This window comes from Lupinus angustifolius, chromosome LG13 (genome assembly GCF_001865875.1).
Source record: "Lupinus angustifolius cultivar Tanjil chromosome LG13, LupAngTanjil_v1.0, whole genome shotgun sequence".
Classification (NCBI taxonomy): Eukaryota; Viridiplantae; Streptophyta; class Magnoliopsida; order Fabales; family Fabaceae; genus Lupinus; species Lupinus angustifolius.
This window is the reverse complement of record NC_032021.1, coordinates 7,081,841-7,106,569: the sequence shown is the minus strand read 5'-3', so window position 1 is coordinate 7,106,569 and position 24,729 is coordinate 7,081,841. Positions and strand designations below refer to the sequence as shown.

At 34.1% G+C, this 24,729-nt stretch overlaps 1 protein-coding gene across 3 annotated transcripts; it reads right to left on the bottom strand.

Moving 5' to 3' along the window:
• LOC109363263 (ras-related protein RABA4c-like) lies at nt 9,153–12,121 on the bottom strand. Of its 3 annotated transcripts, none has more exons than XM_019609467.1 (3): nt 11,557–12,121; nt 9,407–9,893; nt 9,153–9,316 (listed from the first exon to the last, which is right to left on the bottom strand). In XM_019609467.1, exons 1-2 carry the CDS (start codon nt 11,781–11,783, stop codon nt 9,434–9,436), a joined length of 687 nt encoding a protein of 228 aa, XP_019465012.1. In that variant the 5' UTR covers nt 11,784–12,121; the 3' UTR covers nt 9,153–9,316; nt 9,407–9,433. The 3 variants fall into 3 exon arrangements, with proteins under 3 accessions (XP_019465012.1, XP_019465011.1, XP_019465010.1); XM_019609466.1 differs by having other exon boundaries at nt 9,153–9,384; nt 9,418–9,893; XM_019609465.1 differs by having other exon boundaries at nt 9,153–9,893; nt 11,557–12,120.

Sequence of the window (24,729 nt, the reverse complement as noted above, 5' to 3'; positions counted from 1 at the left end):
AGTTCTCACGTGTAGCTTCTTTTTGGGAAGAGTTTGAATTTTGAAAATTCTTTCCTAATTGACATACTTGTTCTTAATCTGATTTGAATTGAATGTTGTTTGGTTGTGTTTTGGGCCGTGGGGTTTTGATTGTGTTTGATGGATTTGGTGGTTGTTTGGTTGATGATTGGTGTACTTGTGATGTTATGGAATGTGTTTGGGATATGTTTGGGGAATTTTGGCCGTGAGGATTAGGGTTATGTGAGAGTGTTTTATGGGTGTTTGGCCGTGGGAAATGAGGGGATTTTGGGTGGTTTTGGTGAGTGTTTGGCCGTGAGTTTGGGAACAAGAAGATGGAGAAGACAAGAGGGATGGAGGCGCCACAAGAAGTGATTCTTGATAAGCCTTAAGGAATTTTCGCCACAAGATGAGTATCTTGATAAGAAAACAAGCTTGGTTGAACCAAGAACACTAGGAGGAATGCACTCACTAGCTATGGAATATTTCCAACAAAAATCTGAATTGTCTCATTTCATTTTGCTTGCCATTACATATAGGGAATTCGGTTGCCCTATTGATTCTAATTGAAAGCATATTAATTTGGCATTCAAGCCTTGATTCAAACAAAGAAAACGTGTGAAATGGTATTAAAACCCTTGATGCACTCAGATTGCTCTTTCCATATATGGCAGCTTGTGTGATGATGTATCCAGCCTTTTTTAGCACAAGGTTCACCCTCCTTGATTCATCTTCAATGTCTCACGTGTAGTCTTCTTTAAAGGAGGAGTTTGCATTTGAAAATTCTTTCCTAATTGGCATACTTGTTCCTAATCTGATTTGATTTGAAAATTGGAACAAGTATGGAAACTTTCAATTTGTTTCCTTCTTTTGAGCCACACGTGCACTCTCTCTTTGGTAACCTTTTGAATTGTTTCCATAATGATGTTGCTCAATTAAGGAGGTGATATTCTTTGATTTGAGGCTGATTTCCCTTGGAATTACACGCCCCCCTTCATGCTCTTCATAAGGAAAGATTTCCTTTAATTCCTTGCTGGTTGCATGCCATCTTCAAGTCCTCCCATAAGGAAAGGAATTCAAACCTGGATTACAAGTTCCTAATGGCCATTTAATAAGGTAATTTCGGCCATATTTATTTTAGATACAAAGTAATAAAAGTTCCAAAGTAAAATAGGTAACTATCAAGTTCTTAAATACTAGTGAGGGTGTTAATCCCTCACTTTATTAAATCAGCTAAAGCATGCCTTAATCAAGCCCTCCTTGGTCGTGGCCAACTTGGGGAATTTCTATGAATATAAAGCAATTGATGGGCTTGATCTCCATGTTGGGCCTTGCATCTTCAAGTACTCATTTGATGAGTTGATTGAGAGATTGATGGGCCTTCTTGCTCTTGGACCGAGTCATGGCCCCTGCAAGCCCAATTAGATCCTCTTTATTGTATTCCCTAGGTAGGGTCACATCAATCCAACAAAAATTATTAGTTCACTCTTATCATCTAACTTCTTTCTCACTTGATCTGGAATATGTTTGTAGCAGACTAAACCAAATACCCTGAGATGCTTCACATATTGTCTCTTTCCAGTCTAAACCTCTTCAGGAACATAGTTGTTAAGAGCTTGAGTTGGACATCTATTTAGTACATATGTTGTTGTTGTCACAACTTCACCCCAAAGATTATGAGGCAAATTTTTGCACTTCAACATGCATCTTACCATATTCATGACAATTATATTTCTTCTTTCAGCAATCCCATTATGTTGTGGAGTGTATGGAGCAGTAACTTCATGAATGATGCCATGCCCTTCACAAAAATCTTCAAGCTCTCTTGAGGTAAACTCACCTCCTCCGTTAGTTCTGAAAACCTTCAAGAGTTTCCTTGATTGTCTTTCTGCCAAAGCTTTGAACTTCTTTAGATTCTCAAATACTTCACTATTTACTTTGATGAGGTAGATCCACATTTTCCTAATAAGCTCATCAATAAATGAGACAAAGTACTTGTTCCCCAAGTGAGGGAACCTCAAAGGGTCCACATACATCTAAGTATACAACGTGTAGTACATCAACAACTCTAGTTTGGGTGTGATTACTAAAAGTGGTCCTGGCCTGCTTGCTAGTTAAACAAATATCACAAAGTGAGTTTTGAAGTTTGATTTGTGGCATACCAATGACCATTTCCTTAGTGCTTAACAATCTAAGGTCTCTATAGTTAAGATGACCATACCTTAAGTGCCAAAGCTAAGATTCATTTGAGGTTGTTTCTTCATTCAAGCATTGTGAGTCTACAATTCCTAACTTGACTTGGAATGTCCTGTAGTTGGACAATGGAGCCTGTAGGATCCTCCTCTTCAAGCTATCATAAACATTCACAACTCCATTATTCAGCTCCATAATGAAACCTTTTTCATGTAGTTGGCCAAGACTGCTAATATTTTTTCTCATCTCAGGAACAAATAACACATATGTTATGTATGCTTTCCTGCCATTCTTCATCTTAAGAGGTATATCTCCCGTTCCTTCAGTGATCACCACTCTGTTGTCTGTGAATTTGAGTTTGTTTTCTTCATTGACTCAAAGTTCACTAGTCATTCTTTATGCCCAATCATGTGGTTTGAGCAGCCAGAGTCAAGGTGTGAAGTTGCATTTCCTCTGGTTTTGCAATCTGTTGCCATCATGAGTTGCACAACCTCTTCATCAAAGTCTTCATTTTCTTCCTTGACAAGGTTTGCTTTTGGTTCTTGCTTTCTTTGATATTGGTTCTTGTTAGGTGCTAGGCACTCAATAGAGTAGTGCCCAAGCTTGTCAAAATTGTAGCACCTAACCCTTTTCTTATCAACTTTCCTCTTCAAGCCTTTGAATTGCTTACAACCATTTCTCCTAATCATCTGTTCTGGTTGTTCAATGTTGTTGGCATAATTCTTTCTCGATTTGCCTTTCAAATAAGTGAACCTCCCTTGATTCTTGTTTGAATTCTTTACACAAAATGCTCATTTCTTTGATGTATGCATTTGAAGAGCTTGATGTGAAGATCTATGTGTGATCCTCTCATTAAGCCTTTGTTCATGGGCTTCAAGCGACCCTTGAAGCTCATCAATCTTCATGTTTTCAACTTTTCCTGATTCCTCAATAGCCACCACTACATAATCAAACTCAGGGGTCACTATTCTTAGAACTTTTTCAATAATGGTTGCATCATCCGTATTCTCACCACAAGCCTTCATTGCATTTATGTGTGTGATCAACCTAGGAAAAAGTCAGCAACTCTTTCACCTTCTTCCACCTGCATGAGTTCATATTGCCTCCTCATGGTTTGTAGACATATTTTCTTTAATTGTGCAGCACCAACATAATGCTTTTCCAACACATTCCATGCATCCTTTGCTATTGCAGATCCAACAATCTTTTCAAAGTAGGCATTGTCCACTGCTTGGTGAAGGAGACAGATTGCCTTGCAATCCATTTTCTTGTTCTGTTTATGTGCATTTCTTTGTGCCTCAATCGCTCATTCTTCCAAGATTGGTAGCCCCTCTTCCACGATATCAACTGCATCTTGATATTCAAAGATGGCCTTCATTTGTATGTACCATCTTCTCCAATTCTTGCCGTCTAGCACATGTAGAGTTGTGGCAAAATTTCATGTTGTTTGGGCCATTTTTTACAGCGAAAAAGACTTGATCTTCTTACCAGCTCTTGATGCCAAATGTTAGAATTGCAAAAAGGAAGATTGAAGAAGATAAGGGTGAGACCAAAGTTAATGAGATGAAAGTGAATTAGGAAGAGAGAGTTAGAAAGTGAGTATTCAATGAATGTTATTGTATTGAAGAAAATGCCTCAATGATACAAGCTAATATACTAGTTTCAACATATGTTCAACAAACTTAACTACTTACTATAAATGACAACTCTCTTAACTACTATAATTAACTCATTTGATTACACAAATTAACAAATGGCACCAAGAGCACAAAATAATTAAAATAGTTACAGATGTAAGAGCCAAAGCACATTTGGAACCATTAAAATGATTTTGAACCATTTCCAAGTCAATGGTAGAATGGCACCATATAGATGTTAACTACAATAATAGTTAAAATGTGAACTCTGAACCATTACAAATACTTACAAAATGATTATACAATAATATTCATACACATGTTTACATATGCTTAAAAACATAGTCTTTGAGACTTGAAAGATCTAAAGTACGAGATGCTTAAATTCTTAAAAAGAGAAAGGGACATATTAGTTTTAGGTGGTGGTTTTATGTGTTTACTTGTTTCCATGTGCTAATTTACTCAATATTGGGTTGAAAAATAGAAACTTTCCATGCTTTTCCTATGTCCAAAAACTAAAAGCCAGATGATTCAAAACTCACCTTGTTTGGCTAGCAGATAGATGAAGACAAAGATGGAAGATAAAGGTGAAGACATGAAGAAAAGAACAGAGATGAGAAGTCAGAAGTGCTGGGTAGAAAGAGATGAAGAAGAAGCAACAAGCAAAGTAGCAAACTCTAAGTTTTCTTTACACAATGAGTGTTATGTTTCAAACTTAGTGTTTCTAATTTAGGTTGGGTTGGGCCCAACAACATTTCTAATGGGTTCGGGATAGGGTATCAAGTGTACCAAATCTGAACTTGAACCCAAAAATTGATATCGGGTAAAACCCGAACTCAATCGCAACGGGTTTTCCCTGTTAAATTCGGGTTGAGTTCGGGCGGGTACTCACAGGTTCAGTTTTCATTCTCATCTCTACCACTCACACTCGTTGCCATCCCTACCGCCCACACATGTTGTCATTCCTTTATTCACCCTTGTCCTAGTTTTTGGTACACTCTAACTCAATGACCTTAATGTTTATTGGTCTAAGTAAGAAGGACTTGGGTCATTTAAGTAACAAATCCTGAGTTTGATACATATTAATGTTAAAAAAATATTATTGGAGGGGGAGTCCTTATTAAACCCTAACTAGAGATTACTCTCTCACATATACAAGAAATAAATAAAAATGTTTAAAATTTTTTTCCTTTTTAAAATAATACAAATTATTAGGTAAGTAGCATTCATTCAAAAGATTTTTCACATATAATTGTTCAAAGTGAGTGTTAAATTATTTTCAAATTGATTTTACATTCATCATTGGTTATCATATAGATATGAGATCAAGAATGTCATGATTGAATGACATTGGCACTTTCCTGGCCGGATAAATTATTACATAATACATGACAAATGATTCCAAATTAAACCATAAAGATGTGTGGTAAAGAATATTGTGATTAATAAGTTTTCCTCCAACAAGGACCCTACCATGTTCTTCCAACAAAACGGCCCAAATAAGGCTCAGTTCACTTTCATCAAAATGACTCAAATTAAAGGGTAATTCACATTTTGTCCCACAACATTGTGTCGCTCCATGTGTTATAAGTCATGATTAGTCAGAAACATATATAATAATCAAAGTTTTAACTTAAATATATATTTTTTAACCAATTATAACTCATAGCATATAGAATGATAAGTTATGGAACATAAGATATATACTCGTAATACACATTGAAACAAAAGATGTGTTTTTATATGAAGTGAAAGAAGTATGCATTTATTTTGCTTTGTTCCTTTTCATTTGTCATTGTTGGTCATAATCAATTTAGTTTTTTCTTCTATTTTCATCAATTATATATTGAATCGGACCAGAGGACAACAAACATGCTGTTGTTGTAAAACTGTAAGCGAAGTCCTGTCACCAAAATTAAGGGACGAGTGGACATAACAAAAAAGTTGAATAAAAAAGGTCAAATAATTGGAGAAGCTTTCTCCTCTCATAAATGATTAAATTTATATTATTCCAACATTGCATTTGCTATCAAGATTAACAAACGAAAATAGTTAATGTACCAAAAAATTGATTAAAAATGTACCCAAAAAATGATTAAAAATGTACCAAAAAATGAAAATAGTTATCAAAGAAGTTTTAAACGTTTAAAATGATCATAGCAGAAGATAATATTAAGTCCATAATAAAATCAATTTATCACTAATTAAGTTTAAGAATGATTGATGTGGTTGTCATTTTAATTTTTAACTTTTTAGGTAACATTTTATTTTGGACTAATTTACCACCATTCCATCTTTGGATGACTAATCTACCATCATAATCTTGATAAAATAATTAACATGGGTGAGATGGTAAATTTCCATGAAGTATGTTTAGTGCCAAAATAATTGGTCCTCTAGCCACTTTGTTTCATATCCTATTTCTTATTGGTTTAGTTGTATAAGGTCATACTAGATTTTCAGGATAACCAAAATATTAATGATTCAATTATTTAGAATGACACTAATTGAAATGGGCAGACACGCATTCCAAAAATCGAGTAGTTCATTATTCATAAGGTTAATGAATACATTTAGTAGTATAAAAAGAATCCATTCCCCAATAATATAGGCAATGCCATGATTGGTGATCACCTAATAATACCAAGCTGGAGGCAAACCATAAATGGGTTTTGAATAAGTTAAGTTCTTGATGCTATAACAATTGTTCATGACATAATCCATTTATCAATGATCAAATATATAAGGTAACCTTCAAAATAAATGCCGTCATTTTTATTGTCTGCAATATGGAATTAATTATAATTTATTTTGTACTTCTTATATTTACTTATAGTTTTTGTATTGATTTATATTTCTGTCCTATAACTTGTATATTATCATTCAGTTAATATGAAATTTTACTAGATTAGCCAATCCTTAACCATTAATTAGTTGGGAGCTTGATTCATCTCATGGTGACTCAACCTCATATCTCTTCAGAATGGTATATTTTATTGTCTCCATTTCTCTATTAACCACATCTAGCTCTATAAACTTGCTTGTTCAGATGTTCATTGAGGTGGTGATTAGGTGCCACTTACCTTTGCTCCACTAATGCTTATTGTGTTTTCCTTGGTTCACTCTTTCATTTCTTATCATATTCAAAAACTAATATTAACGAGCGTTGGTCTAATAGTATATGATCTCACTAGATTCTCAAGTATTGTACTAGACTAAAGGTTAAATGTTCGATTCTTGAGAGTAATACTTATTGAGATAGATATACATACACCGAAAGAATTAGTTCCTTATCCAGGTGACAAGGGAATACTATTGGTTATATTAAAAAATCCAAAAGCAAACTCTTACGATTTGCATTTAGTACTAAAGCCAAATATCATACTCTAGGTCATATATTATGATCAGTAAAAGTGCTATTCAAATACATGTCTTTTATTAGCTCCCCAATCACATTAAAATTGATTACTATTCATTCATCAACACTTCCTTCGTGATGCTTTTTGTTTCATCTTGATTTGAGTCCTTAACAATTCAAACGATCTTTTCACAAAACTCATTATCTTGTTTGATTCAATACATTGATTTTGAAACTTAAGTTAGTTTGTTGAGTTTATTTTATAATGAATTTTATTCCATAATTTACTTAATATATACTCCACTAGTACACCCTTGTGGATATCAAATCATTTCCTCCCACGCCAATAAAAGTAAATTATACTATCCTTGAGTTTTAGCATAATTATATAAATCAACTCTTTTAACCTACAAAACTCTCCCTAATTTATATATATATATATATATATTATACTTATTACCTATGTAGGAGAAATAAGTGTAATATTTTAAATAAAAATGACGATGAGTTTAATTAAGTTAAACAAAATATAATATATTTTGAAGACAAATCCAAATAATATACGAGTCAATATCTCTTTATTATTTTTGGTTCGTTATGATATAGTATAAGAATGATTTAAATAATATCTCTTTAGAATTGTTGATACACTTTCTAACAAAAAATAATGAAGACTTGTATATTATTTAGACTTATCTCCACAATATACACTATTTTGTTTAACTTAATTATATTTATCACATTTTTGTTTAAAAGATAGCACTTATTTCTCGTGCATAGGTAGTCAGTGTAATGAAAATATATAAATTAGGGGTTTGTATAGACGTAGAAAAATGAAGAACGATTTATTTATTTTCACTAAAACTTAAGAGGTGTAAATGTAATTGACTGATAAGTTAATAATCCTTAAGACATTACCTGCTCTACTCTTCCTTTCTATGGAATGTAGCTAAAAGGTAAACATGTTATGTTGAATGATTAATAACAAATAAAAAAATCCATTTAGATAAGCATACTCGTATAAATTAATGTGTAGGACTTAAAAGAAGAATGTTCTTACTTCTACCCTTTGAATTTTTATCATAATGTTCATACCATATTATAATATCTATATGCATGGTTTGTTTTTTTAATATTCATTTTGATTCCTAGGTGGTGAGAGGAGGCTTATGATTCTTTACTTTGGGGATTGGCTTATGATTGTGCCATTAATGGATTGCAGCCATATTATTTTCTTCACTTACACTCCAAGTGAAACATACATCAGGCTTATGGGACTGCATATTCATACCAAGGGGCAATTTAAACTATGGACTCATCACCTGATGTATGTCCATATCACGGTTGGTATCACCACTATAATCACATCACCTCACAATTGCAGTGTGATTCCAAATCATAGAAAAATAGCACAATGACATGGTAATGTGAGTGCATCCACATATGACATAAATCGTTATAATTAAAACTGAGTGAAACTTCGGCCATTGAAAAACACACCACAGATAGTCAGCAAAACTGTAAGCTAGGGGATCCATCAAACCAAAACAAATATATGAACATTAATTCCAGAGAAAGGCATACCCCTGCAGAGGAACACAAGTGTTTCCCGGATTTAGTGTTAGTTAAATTCCGCAAGTTTGCATCTGGTTGGTTGGAGGATAGAAGATTTGCCTAGCAAATGCCGCGACTAGGACATCGGCGAATTCATTAAACTTATAAAAGGTAGCGATAACGTTGACATATGCTTAGATACTGTATGCTTAAATGCAGCAAGTGAGATATAATAATTGAATATTTTCTACAAATAATCAAACTTAATTCAATGGCAGCAGGGGGGCAATCATTCAGTAACCCCACCCACTTCTTCAATTGTAAAATGAATTATCTCGCATTCAAATCATGTTCATAGATGATTACACAATAATGTTTTCCTAATTCTGTAAAACTGAGAATAATGCACTAGATTCTCCGAAAGCTGCTTGGAGTAATAGTCATGGCAAAGGAGTCACTTCCATTTACATTGAATACAGCATTCATCATATCATTCTTGAGTAAGCAGCCGAGTCCATATCAATGACGATCCCAGAAAAAAATAAAGTCGAAAGGAAAAAACTTTGCCTAACAACTCCTGAAAGGTAAAGTACAATAAAAAGAAAAATTATAGAGTGCATATACAAAATACAATACAGATCAGAGGAGGATGGAAGATAGTCATTACCGAAGAAAAACCAGTTGCGATGAAATACTAAAAAACATTGCAACAATTGAATTTCCTTTTAGTTTTCTGGCATTCAGGTTCTTGAGATTGGACCTTAATTTTTATTCCCTCAAGTCCAAGGTTTACTTTGTGCCGATTTGATTCGAGTCTATCTGCAATGATGTGCTTCTTGCTTACATTTGCATATATTTGTGAGAGGAGACCAAAGAAAGCAGACTCCACATTATTCGAGTCAAGTGCTGAGGTTTCAAAAAAGAATAGACCCTCTTGCTGGGCAAAGTCTTTAGCAACATCGGTCGGCACTTCACGAGTAGAACTCAGGTCAGATTTGTTGCCAACAAGCATGATAATTATGTTTTTATCGGCATGTATCTGTAGCTCCTCCAGCCACTTTCCAACATGATCGAAGGATGGGCGCCGGGTTATGTCATACACTAGTAAAGCGCCAGTTGCACCTCTGTAATACGCGGTTGTAATTGCCTTGTACCTGTGATGAATGCCAACATTGTTATAGGAAGTTGGAATGAACATAAATTTCAAGGACACTTTTTGGAACAGAATCAGTAACATCCATATATAAAAAAGTGATTAAAACACAATATCATCAATATGTCACTTGGAAAACTAGTTAGAATTATCCATACACCTACTTAGATGGAGCATTTTCTGTCCCAAAAAGTGTCACTCGATTATTGTTTGCAGTGATTGGTCAGAATAACACTTAACTATTAAACTTTTAACTTAAATATACTTTTTTCAAGCAATCACAGTAAGTGACATATATAGTAAAATACTTTTTCGGACAACAGATGTGCTTCCGCCACCCTATAATTTCGTGCATGAAGTGAAAAATGACAACAAAGAAGCCATCAACTTCTAAACATTTTGATGATTAGCATGATGCTAAAGGACCACAATTTACAACTAGCATCTTTTGGACTGATTATCTATACTATTAGAAAAAGCTGTCCAGAACAACTATTATTGAGCCATGTGGTGTGCTATTAAATATTTCCTTATTATTCTCTTTTTTTGTAACACCATGCAAAAAATAAAAATAAAAACTGCTCAACAAGAAACAGTGTTGCTTTCTATCTCACATAACTGCAGCCTTCTCCTTCTCTGTCTCATAACTGCTGCTTTGCTTTCTCTTCCATAGCTGCTCTTTTTCTTCATTAACTTTTTAGACATAAAAAACCAGTGTGATGGTGGATATACTAGTACTTGTATGTGTTTGGGTGAGCCTTTGCAAAATATGATTCTGAATGGATTTTATTTCATAACTGGAATTCGATTATAATCGAGTTTAAAGTGAAGCTATTCATGTTTGGATTGTATTCTAAAATTAAGTTTTGTAAGAAAATCCAGTATAAAAGTTTCAAGCAAACACAAAAGCTAAATCATCTAACTTCTTGCAAACCTGTCTGGAGAATCCAATCTCCAAATATTAAAAAAACGGCATGGTATACGAGGCTCTGAGAAGAGTAGATGTACATAGTCTATAATCTTACTCTCACAATCGCAGAGGCTGTTTCCAGGATTTGAGCATGTGATACTATAAAATTGCCAAGCTCCAATCTCCAAATGTGATACTATAAAATTGCCACACATTTTGGCACAAAGTCCTAACCACGTCCAAAAGTGATTTTGGAAGCTTCAAAGTTGGGACAAGGATCACCAGTCCCACAATTTTCATGTCTCCCTCTCTCGGATCAATCAAACATCACAAAATAATATTAAAATATTAGTTTCTGTTTTTATAGTTTTTTTTTTAAATGAATGAAATTCTATGATTTGCTTGGTACACCAAGTAGAACATGAATTAGAACATGTGATCCATATCCTCAAAGTTGAAACCATACACACAATTGAAATGCGGGTTTTGTTTAATATAAAAATCAAATCTTAGCTTCCCAAGAATTTAGCTTCATTCTCAATTCATAACCATAGAAATGATAGCTTCAGCTCAACACAAGCAGAATCAAATTGCAACACAAAAGCACATCCAATGAAAAAGTAATTCACACAAAAATATAGAACAATTAAACCACTCAAATTATTAACAATATCAATACTTATAAAAAATAATAATATGATGATGATAAAAACATTAAATATTTTAAAAAAATGGTGTTAGAACAAAATTGGACCTTTCTTGACCAGCAGTGTCCCAAATCTGAGCCTTCACAACTTTGTGATCCATAACAACAGTCTTAGTAAGAAATTCAACTCCAATTGTGGATTTGGAATTCAAGTTGAATTCATTTTTGGCAAACCTATTCAAAAGTTGAGACTTTCCAACCCCAGAGTCCCCAATCATAACAACCTTGAACATGTAGTCTATATCTTCATCCAAATCAACCTGAGAGTAAACCATTTTTTTCAACACAACCCTTTTGAAAACTGAACACAACCCACTATACCCTTTTGAAAACTAAACACAACAAAGCAAACTCCACCTTGGATTTCACTGTTTCTAGCATAAAAATATGACCTTTCTCATTGTCTGGATCTATTTTGTGTGATATATAAAATGGTAACTTGTAAGGGCGGAAAAGGAGTGTAGTTAGAAAGGTGTTATTGGGCAAGAATTTATGAAAAAAAGTTGGAAAATGAAGAAATGGAAAGTGAGTTTGTTTATTAAGTATGAATCACGCTACCATGTTTTTGTATCAGGATGGTTACAAATGGAAAGCGTTATTCTTTCCATTCAAAGTACAAAGGAAGAAACAATATTACCTACCGTTATAGATAGGAAATTCAGAATTTCAGATAGAAAAAAATGAGTCTGGCCAATGGATAGTGAAAATCTTACCACATGTCAAAAATAAAATTTTAATTATGCAAGTTTTTATTTATTTTTAAATTAAATAATTTAAATTTTTTACTTCATCACATTTTTAATAGTAGAGAGTTAAAATTCTTTCAGCAACATTTAATCGGAGGAGAATTACATATCTTAAAATTAATTAAGTCTTACGCATAGAGTGAGATGATACCCTTTGCAGTACAAAAACCAGTTCAAAGAAACAATGCCACTCTAGAAAGATGTTAACATATCCAATCTTTAAATTATAAAAATTTGAAAAATTATAAATTTCTCATTTTTCTCACCTTCCAATAAAATAAATTGTTTAAAGGTTATGAAATTCTTCAATTGCTAAAGAAAGTAGAGGATTCTAATTTGGATTGATTTTGAAGGCTACATTTTCCCCTTTTTAATTGTGTTTAATTTACATTGTTAATATTATTATTATTATTATTATTATTATGATGATGATGGTTTGTATTACGTGATGTGTATGTGTATTATTTTATGTACATGGTTGTCTTTGATAAATGGTTAGTAAGGAATGTAGTCTATTAATCATAAATTGTATTTAATTACTTAAAATGTAAATATTTATAACTAATAAATATATAGTATAATATTTATGTATTATTATTATTAAAATTTATTTACAGTCAATACATTATCTATTATTTATTTGTTTTATTCTTTTTTTAAAAAATCAATAATAACAATTAAGAATGATGGATAATACAGTAACAATGTATAAAATTTTTACATTTTCAATTAATACATTTTATTGTCATAAATATAATTGACTATTCATTAAAAATTGCTTACATGACTACTTATAAATTAAATTCCAAATTTCTTTCATTTAACTTTTATTATGCATTAATTAATCAAATGATTTTAATATGTTAAAATTTTGAATCTTATTAACTATAGGGCCAAAGTTTCATTCAATGCATTTAGAAAATATATATTGGGCGATGAGTTAGGATTCTGTCTAATATTGGAGAGGTAAATACACCTAAAATAAGAGAACACTATCATGATTTGACACTTTTATTCTTAAGAAAAAATGGAATGATATTTTTACCCCTATATATAAATGCAAAAGTCATCATTTACTTCTCTATTATTGGAGAAGATCATTTCCTCTTAATAAGATTTCTACCTAGTAGAGTTTGATTAAGGAAGATGAAAAATAAATGACTCAATATTTTTTAAGTATGATTATTTCAATGTTGGAATCATATAAAAAGAATACCAATCTTTAACGATTATAAAGAAAAAGAACAATCTTCCGAAATTCAAGTATTTGTTAATCTTGAGGGATTCATGTACTAAGAATTGTAGCAATTGGTCTAAAAATCTTTGGCACATTTGAAGACTTGAGCGCTTGCTTGAAGAATTATTTTGGATATGATTCAATGTAAACGAAACTTAGTTAAGAGGGGCATTCTAATTACCGGTAACAATCTTATGTGTATTTGATATTATGCTCATCGAGAAATTGTGGATCATTTTTTCATGTGGGTTTTCTTCCTCAACATGGTAGCTTTGTATGGTTGGTTGGGATTTGATGTGGTGCTAACTCAAACTAGGAAATATGCATCTTGATAGGAACCCAATTCCTATAAGGGTTGATCCCAAGTTGTAGAGGCCCATACGAATTAAACAAAAGTCCAATTGGTTCTCAAACTTTATGGTGAAACAATAAAATAGTTTATTAGTTTAAATTTTGTCTTTTAATTTCATACTGGGCCTGTGTGGACAGTCCAGCCATTAGTGTAACACTAATTTCTCTACTTTATGTATTAAAACATAAGGTTGTTGATGCTTGGAGGCTATGAATGAAGATATTCTCTTTTAATTTTTCTGTCTTCTCTTTCCATTTTGCAATTTATAATAGCTATCTAGTAAGACCCTACCATTTGGTGCTTTCATTCCTGATATCATGCCTCCCAAAAGAACAAACAAAGACCTTGATGACACTATCTTACAACTCTTGACGAACAAACTCAAGGAACACCAAGAGCAGCAAGACTCCAGGCATGGATCAATTGTTGAAGCTCTTCGTTCTATTATTGAAAAATTAACAGGTATGAAAACTATCCCACCTAACCTCCTGAGCAACCCCACTTGTCCTTAAATCAACCTGAATCTTCACATGTATCCAACCCTAACCCCAACATTCCATTACCCCCAAACCAACCTATCCCAAATCCTAACATTTCAAATCCATCACCTCAACTACAATCTCCCAACCAATTCCCAAATTATGCACACTCCCCAGTTTCTTCTTTTTTTGTACCCAAACTCATCCATACCTCCGACCACAATTTCCCCAAATGCCCCCTCACCCACACATCCTAGACCCTCAAAACTACAGCTAAACACATTTGACGGATCTGAACCATTAGACTGGTTGTTCCAAGCTGAATAGTTTTTCCAGCTCTACCAAGTTCCACCGGATCAGCGTCTTCATATCATTTCATTTTATATGAAGGGAGAAGCCATAAGCTGGTTCAAGTGGGCTTTTCACAATGCCACTTTTATAGATTGAGACAGTTTTACTCGCTATTTGGATATTAGATTCGGGCCCTCATGTTATGAAAACCACCAAGCAGAACTCTTTAAACTCCGACAAATAGGCTTGGTGGCCGAATACGAACATCAGTTCAAAAAAATCTATAATCGTATTTGGGGACTATCTCCCGAAATCAACTTAAATTGTTTCTTATTTGGCCTTATACCTAAGAAAAAGCGCGAATTAGCGGTATTACGTCCAACTCACATTGCAGTTGCCTTAGGTTTGGAAAAACTAGTAGAATCTAAAATTAAAGACTCCAAACCCACTTTTACAAGACCTAGCCGGTATGCACCCATTCCAACCCACAACCCCCAAACACAATACCCACAACCTGCATACAATACTCACAACCTGCATACAAACCTACCCCTACTTCCACAACCACACCTACCCAACCTGCCTTACCCATACATCGTCTCACTATCGCTCAAATGCAAGAGCGACATGCCCAAGGTCTACGTTACAAATGTGATGAAAAATATCGCCCAAGTCACAAATGCCAACCAAAAAGGTTCATGATGATGTTAGTGAATGACTTGGATTCCATAGAGGAACCACTTTTGGATTCCATGGAGACTGCGGTGGAAGACATTCAGCCCTCTCCTAACGAGCTTATTCATTTTTAGCTTTCCGAACAAACTCTCGAAGACCAACCATCACCAAGACCCTAGGATTCCAAGGTTCCATCAATGGTCATTCTATAATAGTTTTGGTAGATACAGGTAGTTCTCATAATGTGATTCAGCCTAGATTGGCGCACTACCTACAGTTGGACATTGATCCCACTCCAAAATTCCCAATAATGGTAGGCAATGAAGCATATATTTATTATACAGGTTTGTGTCCCAACACTTCTATACAACTTAAAAATCAATTGTTCTACATTCTCTTCTACTTGCTGCCTATCAAAGGGGCCGATGTTGTGCTAGGAATTGAATGGTTGCGAACACTGAGTCCAGTCACCTCTGATTTGGCTATCCCATCCATGTCTTTTAAGGTGGGGGAAAACACCATTACCCTCCAAGGTGAAACCAATACTACCATTTCCCCTTATACGTTTCATCAACTATCTCACCTCTTCCACACAGATTCCATTGCTTCATTTCATACAATCACCTTCCTACCCTTACTACACTGCCATACGCCTAACACCGATATTAACAAAACCAATAGCCTCCACATTCAAACTCTCCTCACGAGATTTGACAAGATTTTCCACAACCCTCCTGGCCTACCCCCTTCACGACCCTATGACCACTTAATTCCACTACTACCTAACTCTGCCCCGGTCTCGGTTTGGCCTTACCGATATCCTCACTCACAAAAAGATATAATGACCACAATGATCCAAGACATGCTAAAATAAGGATTATCACCCCTAGCACCAGCCTATTTTCCTCCCTAGTTCTACTAGTAAAAAAAAAGATGGCAAATAGAGATTTTGTGTCGATTAGCGGGATCTCAATACAATCACTATTCATGATCGCTTTCCGATTTCCACTATTGATGAATTATTGGATGAGCTCGGTGATGACAACCTCAAGGGATTGCCTTTGAATTAGGATCGCTTTAGCATGAAATTAAGAGCTTTATAAATTAGAATTCGGTTTTGGTATTGACAAAGATTTTTATGCCAATTTTAGGATAGATTTGTGAGAAAAAATGGAAAAGATGTGAAGATGGAGACGCCACAACCTTAAGAGCTTGATAAGTCAATGATATTCACCACAAGGAAGGATCTTTGATAAGAATCTAGACGCCATACCGAGGGGTGATGAGTCTTAGAACGCCACAAGAATAAGGATATTTGATAAGTTCGAATTAAGGAGCTTTGGCTCAACTTTAGGAATTCAATCCAATTTTTCTAAAAAAACAAATTTAAATTTTATTAATGATGAATCAAATATAAATAGGCAATCTGTCTTGGCTTAAGATAAGACTAAATCCTAATTAAATAAAATTTAAACTATCTTTGAATACTAAAAGATAATATCCTATTTAATCATGAAAATAAATTTGGTTAGGATTTTGGAGTTGTTGGCTAAATTCCTTGAAGTATGACTTGGTCTTGAGTTGTTGAATGGTTGAAGATTTAGATTTGAATCAAAATTGAAAATTTCTGTAATTAATTTCACCAAATTTAATCATAGAACTTCCTTGCTTGAGTGGACTTGATCATCTTATCTTCATCCCTTAATTATAGTCACAAGTTGGTTATGAAATTGAAAGCCAAATAGAGTTTGACTTGTTCCAATCAGCCTCTTATCATCTCCTTAGTTTGTGTCTTGTCTTATCCCGAGGAGTAACCATATGTTGATTAAACCAATCTGATTTGACCAAGAAAAATGAATAAATCTCTCTATTTATCTTTTAAGTCTTGCACTCCATATGTGTAGTTGTGCCCTCTTGTACTCTTACATCCTTCATATTTTCATGACACCTTGTTTATGCTACACCACTTAGCCACTATTGGACCAAATTACAAGGAAATAAATAATATCTCAATCCCCAAAATAAATCAAATTAAATACTAAAATAATTGAATGAAAAATAAACATAAATCCTAAGACTACATGAGAATTATATTCTCATTTATTAATAATGATGCAAATAAAATAAATTAAACTATGCTATAAATTCTTTGCAAGAACATGGCCTCCAAGGGGTACTCCTAGTCGGATGATTTGTCTTCCAAAAATTATAGGTTGCCCCATGGTTTACATCACTCGGTGCAACAACCATTTTTTTAGAGATCGACTTGCGATCCGGTTATCATCAAATACGGGTGAATTAAAAAATTATAGGTTGCCCCATGTTTGATGATCACTTTGAGTTTCTTGTTATGCCATTTGGGCTAACAAACGCCCCCTCCACTTTTCAAGCAGCGATGAATGACCTTTTGAGGCCCCATTTGCGGAGGTTTGTTCTGGTTTTCTTTGATGATATTCTTATTTATAGCTCCAACTTAGATGATCTTCTATTACATCTGAGTATTATATTGGACCTACTTGTTACTAACCAGTTTTTTGCCAAGCTTTCCAAATGTCTGTTTGGGGTTGATACGGTTAGTTATTTAGGCCACATTATTTCAGCTGGGGTGGTAAGACCAGACCCTGACAAGATCCAGGCGATGCAGGAATGGCCACAACCACATTCTCACACGACTCTCAGGGGTTTCTTGGGCCTCACCAGATTTTACAGAAAGTTTGTAAAGAATTATGCCACACTCGTTGCTCCCCTCACCGATTTTACATGGACAAATGAAGCACACACTGCCTTTACAAATCTAAAAAATGTTATGTCTGCAACTCCAGTGCTCCATCTTCCGGATTTCTCCTTGCCTTTCGATGTGGAAACTGACACCTCAGTTGTTGCAATTGGTGCGATACTTTCTCAAGGGGGCACCATTTGGATTTCTTCAGCAAGAATATGACACCAAGAATGCAACATTCTTTAGTCTATGTATGTGAGATGTTCGCAGTCACTGAATCTTTAAAGAAGTGGCATCAGTATCTTATTGGCAGAAAATTCAACATTTGCACAGATCAACAAAGTCTGAAACACCTGATGACTCAGGGTTTCCACACACTAGAACAACAAAAATGGGCTACCAAATAAATCATATTTACTTTTGACATTAAGTATAGACCGGGTACCTCAAATCGAGTGGCTGATGCTTTATCATGGTGTCACTCCGATGAATCTAGATAGTGCTTCTCCATGACTTCCGTCACCCCCCAACTCCTGAATAGGCTTCGTTCTTTTTATTTTACATCAGTTGGTAAAACAATTATACAACAACACATATCCAATCAGTTCCACTTTTCACGTAGATACTTGTTTTATCAAAAGAAATTGTTTATAACTGCAGATGATGACTTTCGGCTAACTTTGATGAAGGCATTTCATGAATCCCCAATAGCAGGACACTCTGGTTGGCGACCCACCTTGGCTAGACTTACAACTTCATGTTACTGGCCTGGAGTTAACAAGGACATCAAGAAATTGGTTCGTGAATGTGCCATATATCAAACCAACAAATCTCTACCACAAAAACCACAAGGATTATGACAAGCACTAAAAATACTAGAACAAGTGTGGAAAAATATATCCATGGATTTTATAACCCATTTACCTCCATCACAAGGGCATACAGTGATATGAGTTATAGTGGACAGACTCACTAAGTACTGCCACTATATTGCCTTACCGACACGGTTCTCGACAGAATCATTGGCATGTCGTTTCTTAAACGACATCTACAAACTCCATAGTGAACCGAAGAGTATCGTATCTGATAGAGACCTGATGTTCCTTAGTGGGATCTGGAAACAACTTTTTAAGCTCTTGGGGACAACCTTATGCTATAGCACGACCTACCATCCCCAATCTAATAGTCAAACAGAAGTTGCGAATATGGGGTTACAAACTTACCTATGTTGCTTCACCGGTACACACCTGAATCGCTGGTTTGCTTATCTTTCTCTTGCGGAATATTGGCACAAAACAAAGTTGCACTCCTCTCTTCAGCTCAAACCTTTTGAAGCATTATATGGTCGAGAACCACCGTCTCTTCGGGATTTCCTTCCGGGATCCATGACCAATCCCTAGATCTGACACATGTTGCAATCCAGAAATGAGATGTTAGTCATTTTGAAACAAAATCTCCTTTATGCTCAACAACGTATGAAATCACAAGCTGATTTGGGAAGAAAAGACATTACCTTTGAAGAAGGGGAGTGGGTCTTCCTTCGGCTCCAACCATAGCGGCAGCACATCATGTCCCGTCGTCGTTCTAACAAGCTTTCACTGTGATATTTCGGGGCTTTCCGAGTCCATCGACGTATTAGTCCAATGGCTTACCAACTCGAACTCCCATCTTCGGTTCGTATTCACCCGGTTTTTTATGTCTCGTTGCTACAAAGTTTTCACAATGACCCACATGCTCATGCCATCAACCTTCCACTGGAAGAAGCCTCTCCAACACCGTCCACCGAGTCTCTCCAACAAGACAATCTGGAACTAAAAGTCCATCATGGTGTGTCGGCCAATAATGGACCATCAGATGTTGATTTACGGTCCATTTAAACAAATGATAAGAAGTAGAGTTCATGGATAGAGGAGAAGAAAGGGAAGCATAATAGTTTGGTTGAGAGAGAAATTCCAAAATGTATTGAAGGTATAAAACATGAATGAGGAGTGAATAAAGTGGTAGTCACAAATTGTGGTGATAAACATCAAAATAAAAGACTTTGTCTTTTCTTCTGCTAGGAGCATTGATAAGGCATTAAAGCCTTCTGAAGTTTCTTCTCCTCGAGAAGTCAACCAAGTTAATGCAGAACCATTGGATTTTGGAGTTACACTTTAACCCTTGGATTGTCTGCATGATTCTGCACCATCATTAAAAGGTGTTATGTCTTAAGGAGGACTCAAGGGTCAAACACACATTTCCCCACTATGAATCTAGACAGTTCATTCAACACTCCAAAAAGGCGCCAAGCGTGATCTCACCATCCACTATGTCCAGTTGTCCTCCAATGTCAATTGCCATCTGTTGCATACCTGATAAGTGCCAAAAATACCTAATTTTCATATACTTTTTATGGCACTTATCCTATGCAAAAATGTGAAAACCAACTTAATCCCACACTTTTTAGATAAATTTTGTATTATTGGATAATATAATTTTTTTTATCACCTCTTGTCCAAGTTTCCCTTGAATTTTGTAGGAAATTGATTAATTTAAAAGAAAGACAAGAATGCATGCCAAATCATAGGCCAAAAGTCCAAAAGAAATGCTCAAAAGAAATAAGCTAAGTACGACATAATGTGTGCTTAAGCTTGTCACCAAAAAGATGACTTAGGCATGAAGAAGTGTACCTTTCTTCACCATGAAGAAACCCAAGCTAGGTATGCAAAGCAAAGCATAAAAATCAAAAGCTTACTTAGACTTGAAGTAATCATGCCAAAAGTGTCAAGTAACAAACTAAAATCAACTCAAAAAATCATGGAACAAAGGTTGCTTTGGCATGAAGAAAGGTTGGTTTGTTCACCATGAAGGAACCAAGGAGTTGGGCGGCTAACTAGGTCAGAAACCTAGCATGAAGAAAGCTTGGCAAACTTATCAAGCAACTTGCCTATTCTTTGCTTAAAGGCCATGCATGTAACCTAGCCCACAATAGGTTGTCCAAGATAGCTGCCCAAGATGGGACAAGCTACTGACTCACCAACTTGGGTGAGCCTGGTCAGGTGCCGGGCGGCCAAACAGGGCAGCTAAGCGCCCATGACTTTGCCTATAAAAGGCACACCCACTCACTTTAAGACATTGTATATTCTTTGTAATCTTTTCTTCTTTCTTTCATTTTCGGTTCTTTCTCATTTGAGAGTGTTTTTAGGTTGTTCTTAGATTTTTAGTTCATAGAAATTCAAAGGGAATGGAGTTGACAAATGAGGTGCAAAAACATGATTTTGTAACCTCATTTGGAATCAAAAACACCCCATCCTTGGATAGATGGCTCATGCTTCTACATATTGACTTAGATTAATTATGGTCTAAGGTTATTTATTTTCTTCATTTGTATCATCTTTTGAATGCAATGCATTCAAGTTATTACTTTTGGTTAAGTTTTGATTCTTTATGAAGTTCTTAATGCGGTTTTAGCTTGATCACCTAAAACTTGATTTAAAGATCCAAACATGCTTCTTCTTAAAGTGTTGACAAGTGAACTAAAAAGTATAACATACACCTTAGTTCACTTGCCACATCAAGCATTTATTTTTAGCAACTTATGTTCAAGACTAAATGATGTTAATGAAGCCTAAAGTAGGATGTGACAACCTACTCCGACGAGTGGCACTTAAATATTGTTTAGTGTATTACATAAAGTTTGAAAATCATCTTATCATTCTAGGACACTAAATGAAGGATTCAGAAATGGTGTGTGGAATTAACCAAAAGTATAACACATAACTTGTAATGTTTTCAAAATCATTTGAGTCAAGAAATAATTTCATCTTTCAAATCAATTTTCCCTTCTTGAATTTGTAGTTAGTTATTTCTTTACTTTTTCATGTTTCTTAATTCATAAAATCACAAAAACAACTTTAATTGTTACTTTATTACTTTTGATAAAAGATACAAAGCATGGGTACATTTCTATTAGGCAATTCCTTGTGGTTCGACATAACCCTATATTATACTACAACTAAATCTTGAAAGAGACACAAATGTAAAATAGTAAAGTGTTAACTTATAAATTTTCTTTGTTGACAAAGAAAGAAACCTTAAATCAATGTGCAATTTAATTCATAAATTGTATATTTGTGAAAGGGAAAAATACACAGTTATAATGAGTGATCTAACTACTAACTTTTACTTTCTGTCATTTATTTTCCACAACTAACATTTATTTTCTATCAGTTACATTTTCGCAACTAACATTTATTTGTTGTTTTATTCTTTATACCAACCATTTGGAAGAAGTGGTTCGGTTAAATTATAACTTTATTGCTTTATTTATTTATTCTTTACCAACCTTCCATAAGGAATTAATTCAGTTAATAAAGGAATACGAAAATAAATATCACTCATTATCACTCGTGTTAATTTGTTAAATTCATACCAATACACCAAAGTTGGAATTTATTCCAACAAAACCGAGATGGTATGAAATTGTTAATAATTCAATAAAGTTAAGCTTTTGACTAAAAGAATATTCTTGAAACCATTATACCGGCGTTGAAATTTATTCCAACATAGCCGAGATGACGAACAAATAATCAACCTGTCATTAAATAAAAAATTCAGAAATTTGTTGCCTCAAAATAAAGCAAGCAGAAAAAAAAACTCTTCAATGTGGAAGCCACTACACAAAACCTTCTACACACCTTGAGGACAAGGTGCCTCTTCAATGGCGGCTAAGTGATGGTAGAAACCCAATTTATATAAGGGCTAATCCCAAGTTGCAGAGACCCATACAAATTAAACAAAAAGTCCAATTGGTTCTCAGACTTTGTGGTGAAACAGTAAGATAGTTTATTAGTTTAAATTTTGTCTTTTAATTTCAGGCTGGGCATGTGTGGACAGTCCAGACTATTAGTGTAACCCTAATTTCTCTAGCTTTTGTATTAAAACCTAAGGTTGTTGATGCATGGAGGCTATGAATGAAGATATTTCTCTTTTAATTTTTTGTCATCTCTTTCAATTCTGCAATTTATAATAGCTATCTAGTAAGACCATATCACATCTTTTACAACATTATCTCCAGGTTAATGGTATTTTATTGAAAAAAGTGTGATCTACATTCTTGATGTGGCAGGAATTTGGTCGCTTTGAAAGTATAGAAATGATAGCATCTTTAACAATAAAATTGCGTCTTTGAAGATTTGGTGGATGAGATAAAATTCAAATCTTAGATATGGAGGGAAGACACATAACAACAGTCATGTCTTAGTATGAATGGAATTCTAATCCAATTTTGAGTTTGAAATGTTATTGCTAGGGCTTGTTTCCTTGTTGTTGGGGTTATTATGTTTTCTGATTATTTTGTTTTGAGGTTTTTTTGTAAGAGAGGTTTTTAGATTCCCCTCTCTCATTTTTTGTCGTTTTGTATATTTGTTTATCCAATTATAATTTTGTTCTTTCACAAATAAAAGTTTTACTTACCAAAAAAAGTATTTGATAAGAAAATGTTTCCCATTTTTAATAACTAAAGAAGATGATACAAAACTAGATCAGCTTTTGTACTGCTTCCTAGTACATGATTTCCATTGCTGTTCGTATAAGTCTTCATTTTTTTTATATAAGATTGCCTTTTGAACCAATGAAAGACAAGTATTAGACGATAATAGTTAGGGTAAACTATATTTTATTTAACCTAAAATTTGTATCTAATTTTCATGATGTTATGCAGAATATATCATTGTGAATTCTTTACATTAAGTGAGATTTCGAGCAAGTCTTTGCATGTAACTTAGGAGCTACACGTACCTTTTGTAGAATGATGAAAAAACATTTGTCCAGTTTGATGTAAGTGACTAATGTTAATGATTCAATCATAGGAATGCATTTTGAATATTTTGTTAAACTGCAACATTTTGTCATCTTCATGCATGTTTCTTTCCAATCATAAAGGAATGGGGATCATTTCATTTTCTATCTTCTATTGTGTCTCAAGCCAATTGAAAATTAATACCTACATAAAAAAAATATACAGTGATATTTTTATACCATTTAATAGCATATGATTGATTTGGAACATAAAGACAAATTTTTTTAAAGACAGAGGATCCTGAGTCATTATAAACATGCAAGCCTTTGGTTGTATGGCATTGCGAATTAGGCTTGCTTACTTACTGACCACTAGGAATTTGGGAAGGTGGTAACATTTTATGCTACCAAATTGATTTTCTTTTAAGCAAAAGTCCAAATCACACTTATTTTAGAAGCTGGAAGTTGATATGTTAAATTAAAATAGTAAATTATATGAGTTTTATAATGTGCATTGGCTTGTTTTTGCCTTATTTTAACTATTTCACCATTCACAACCAATAGTGGGGTGGCTAATGTTCATTGCTCATATGTTTAATTACTTTCTCTACGAAGTTAATTCGGTTTTGGTTTTAATCCTGATTCTTTTTATAGGTTTTGATTGTTAATATGTGGAAATTAGTAGAGTATGTGACAATGGAGGTGGTAATTTGAAATATAATTACGAAATGATTTTAAAGTATTACTTTTCTCTCCCCTCCAAAAACTAACTCACACATTGTAAAGATTAGAACATCTTCAATGGGTTGTTCTTTAATTCATTCTTATAAAAATAAGAATATCTTTACTTTATCTCTACTTTATCATTCGTATTTTATAAATTTTATTCTTAAATAAGAACAAGCTAAGAGAAATAAGAATAATGATAAATAATGAAAAAGATA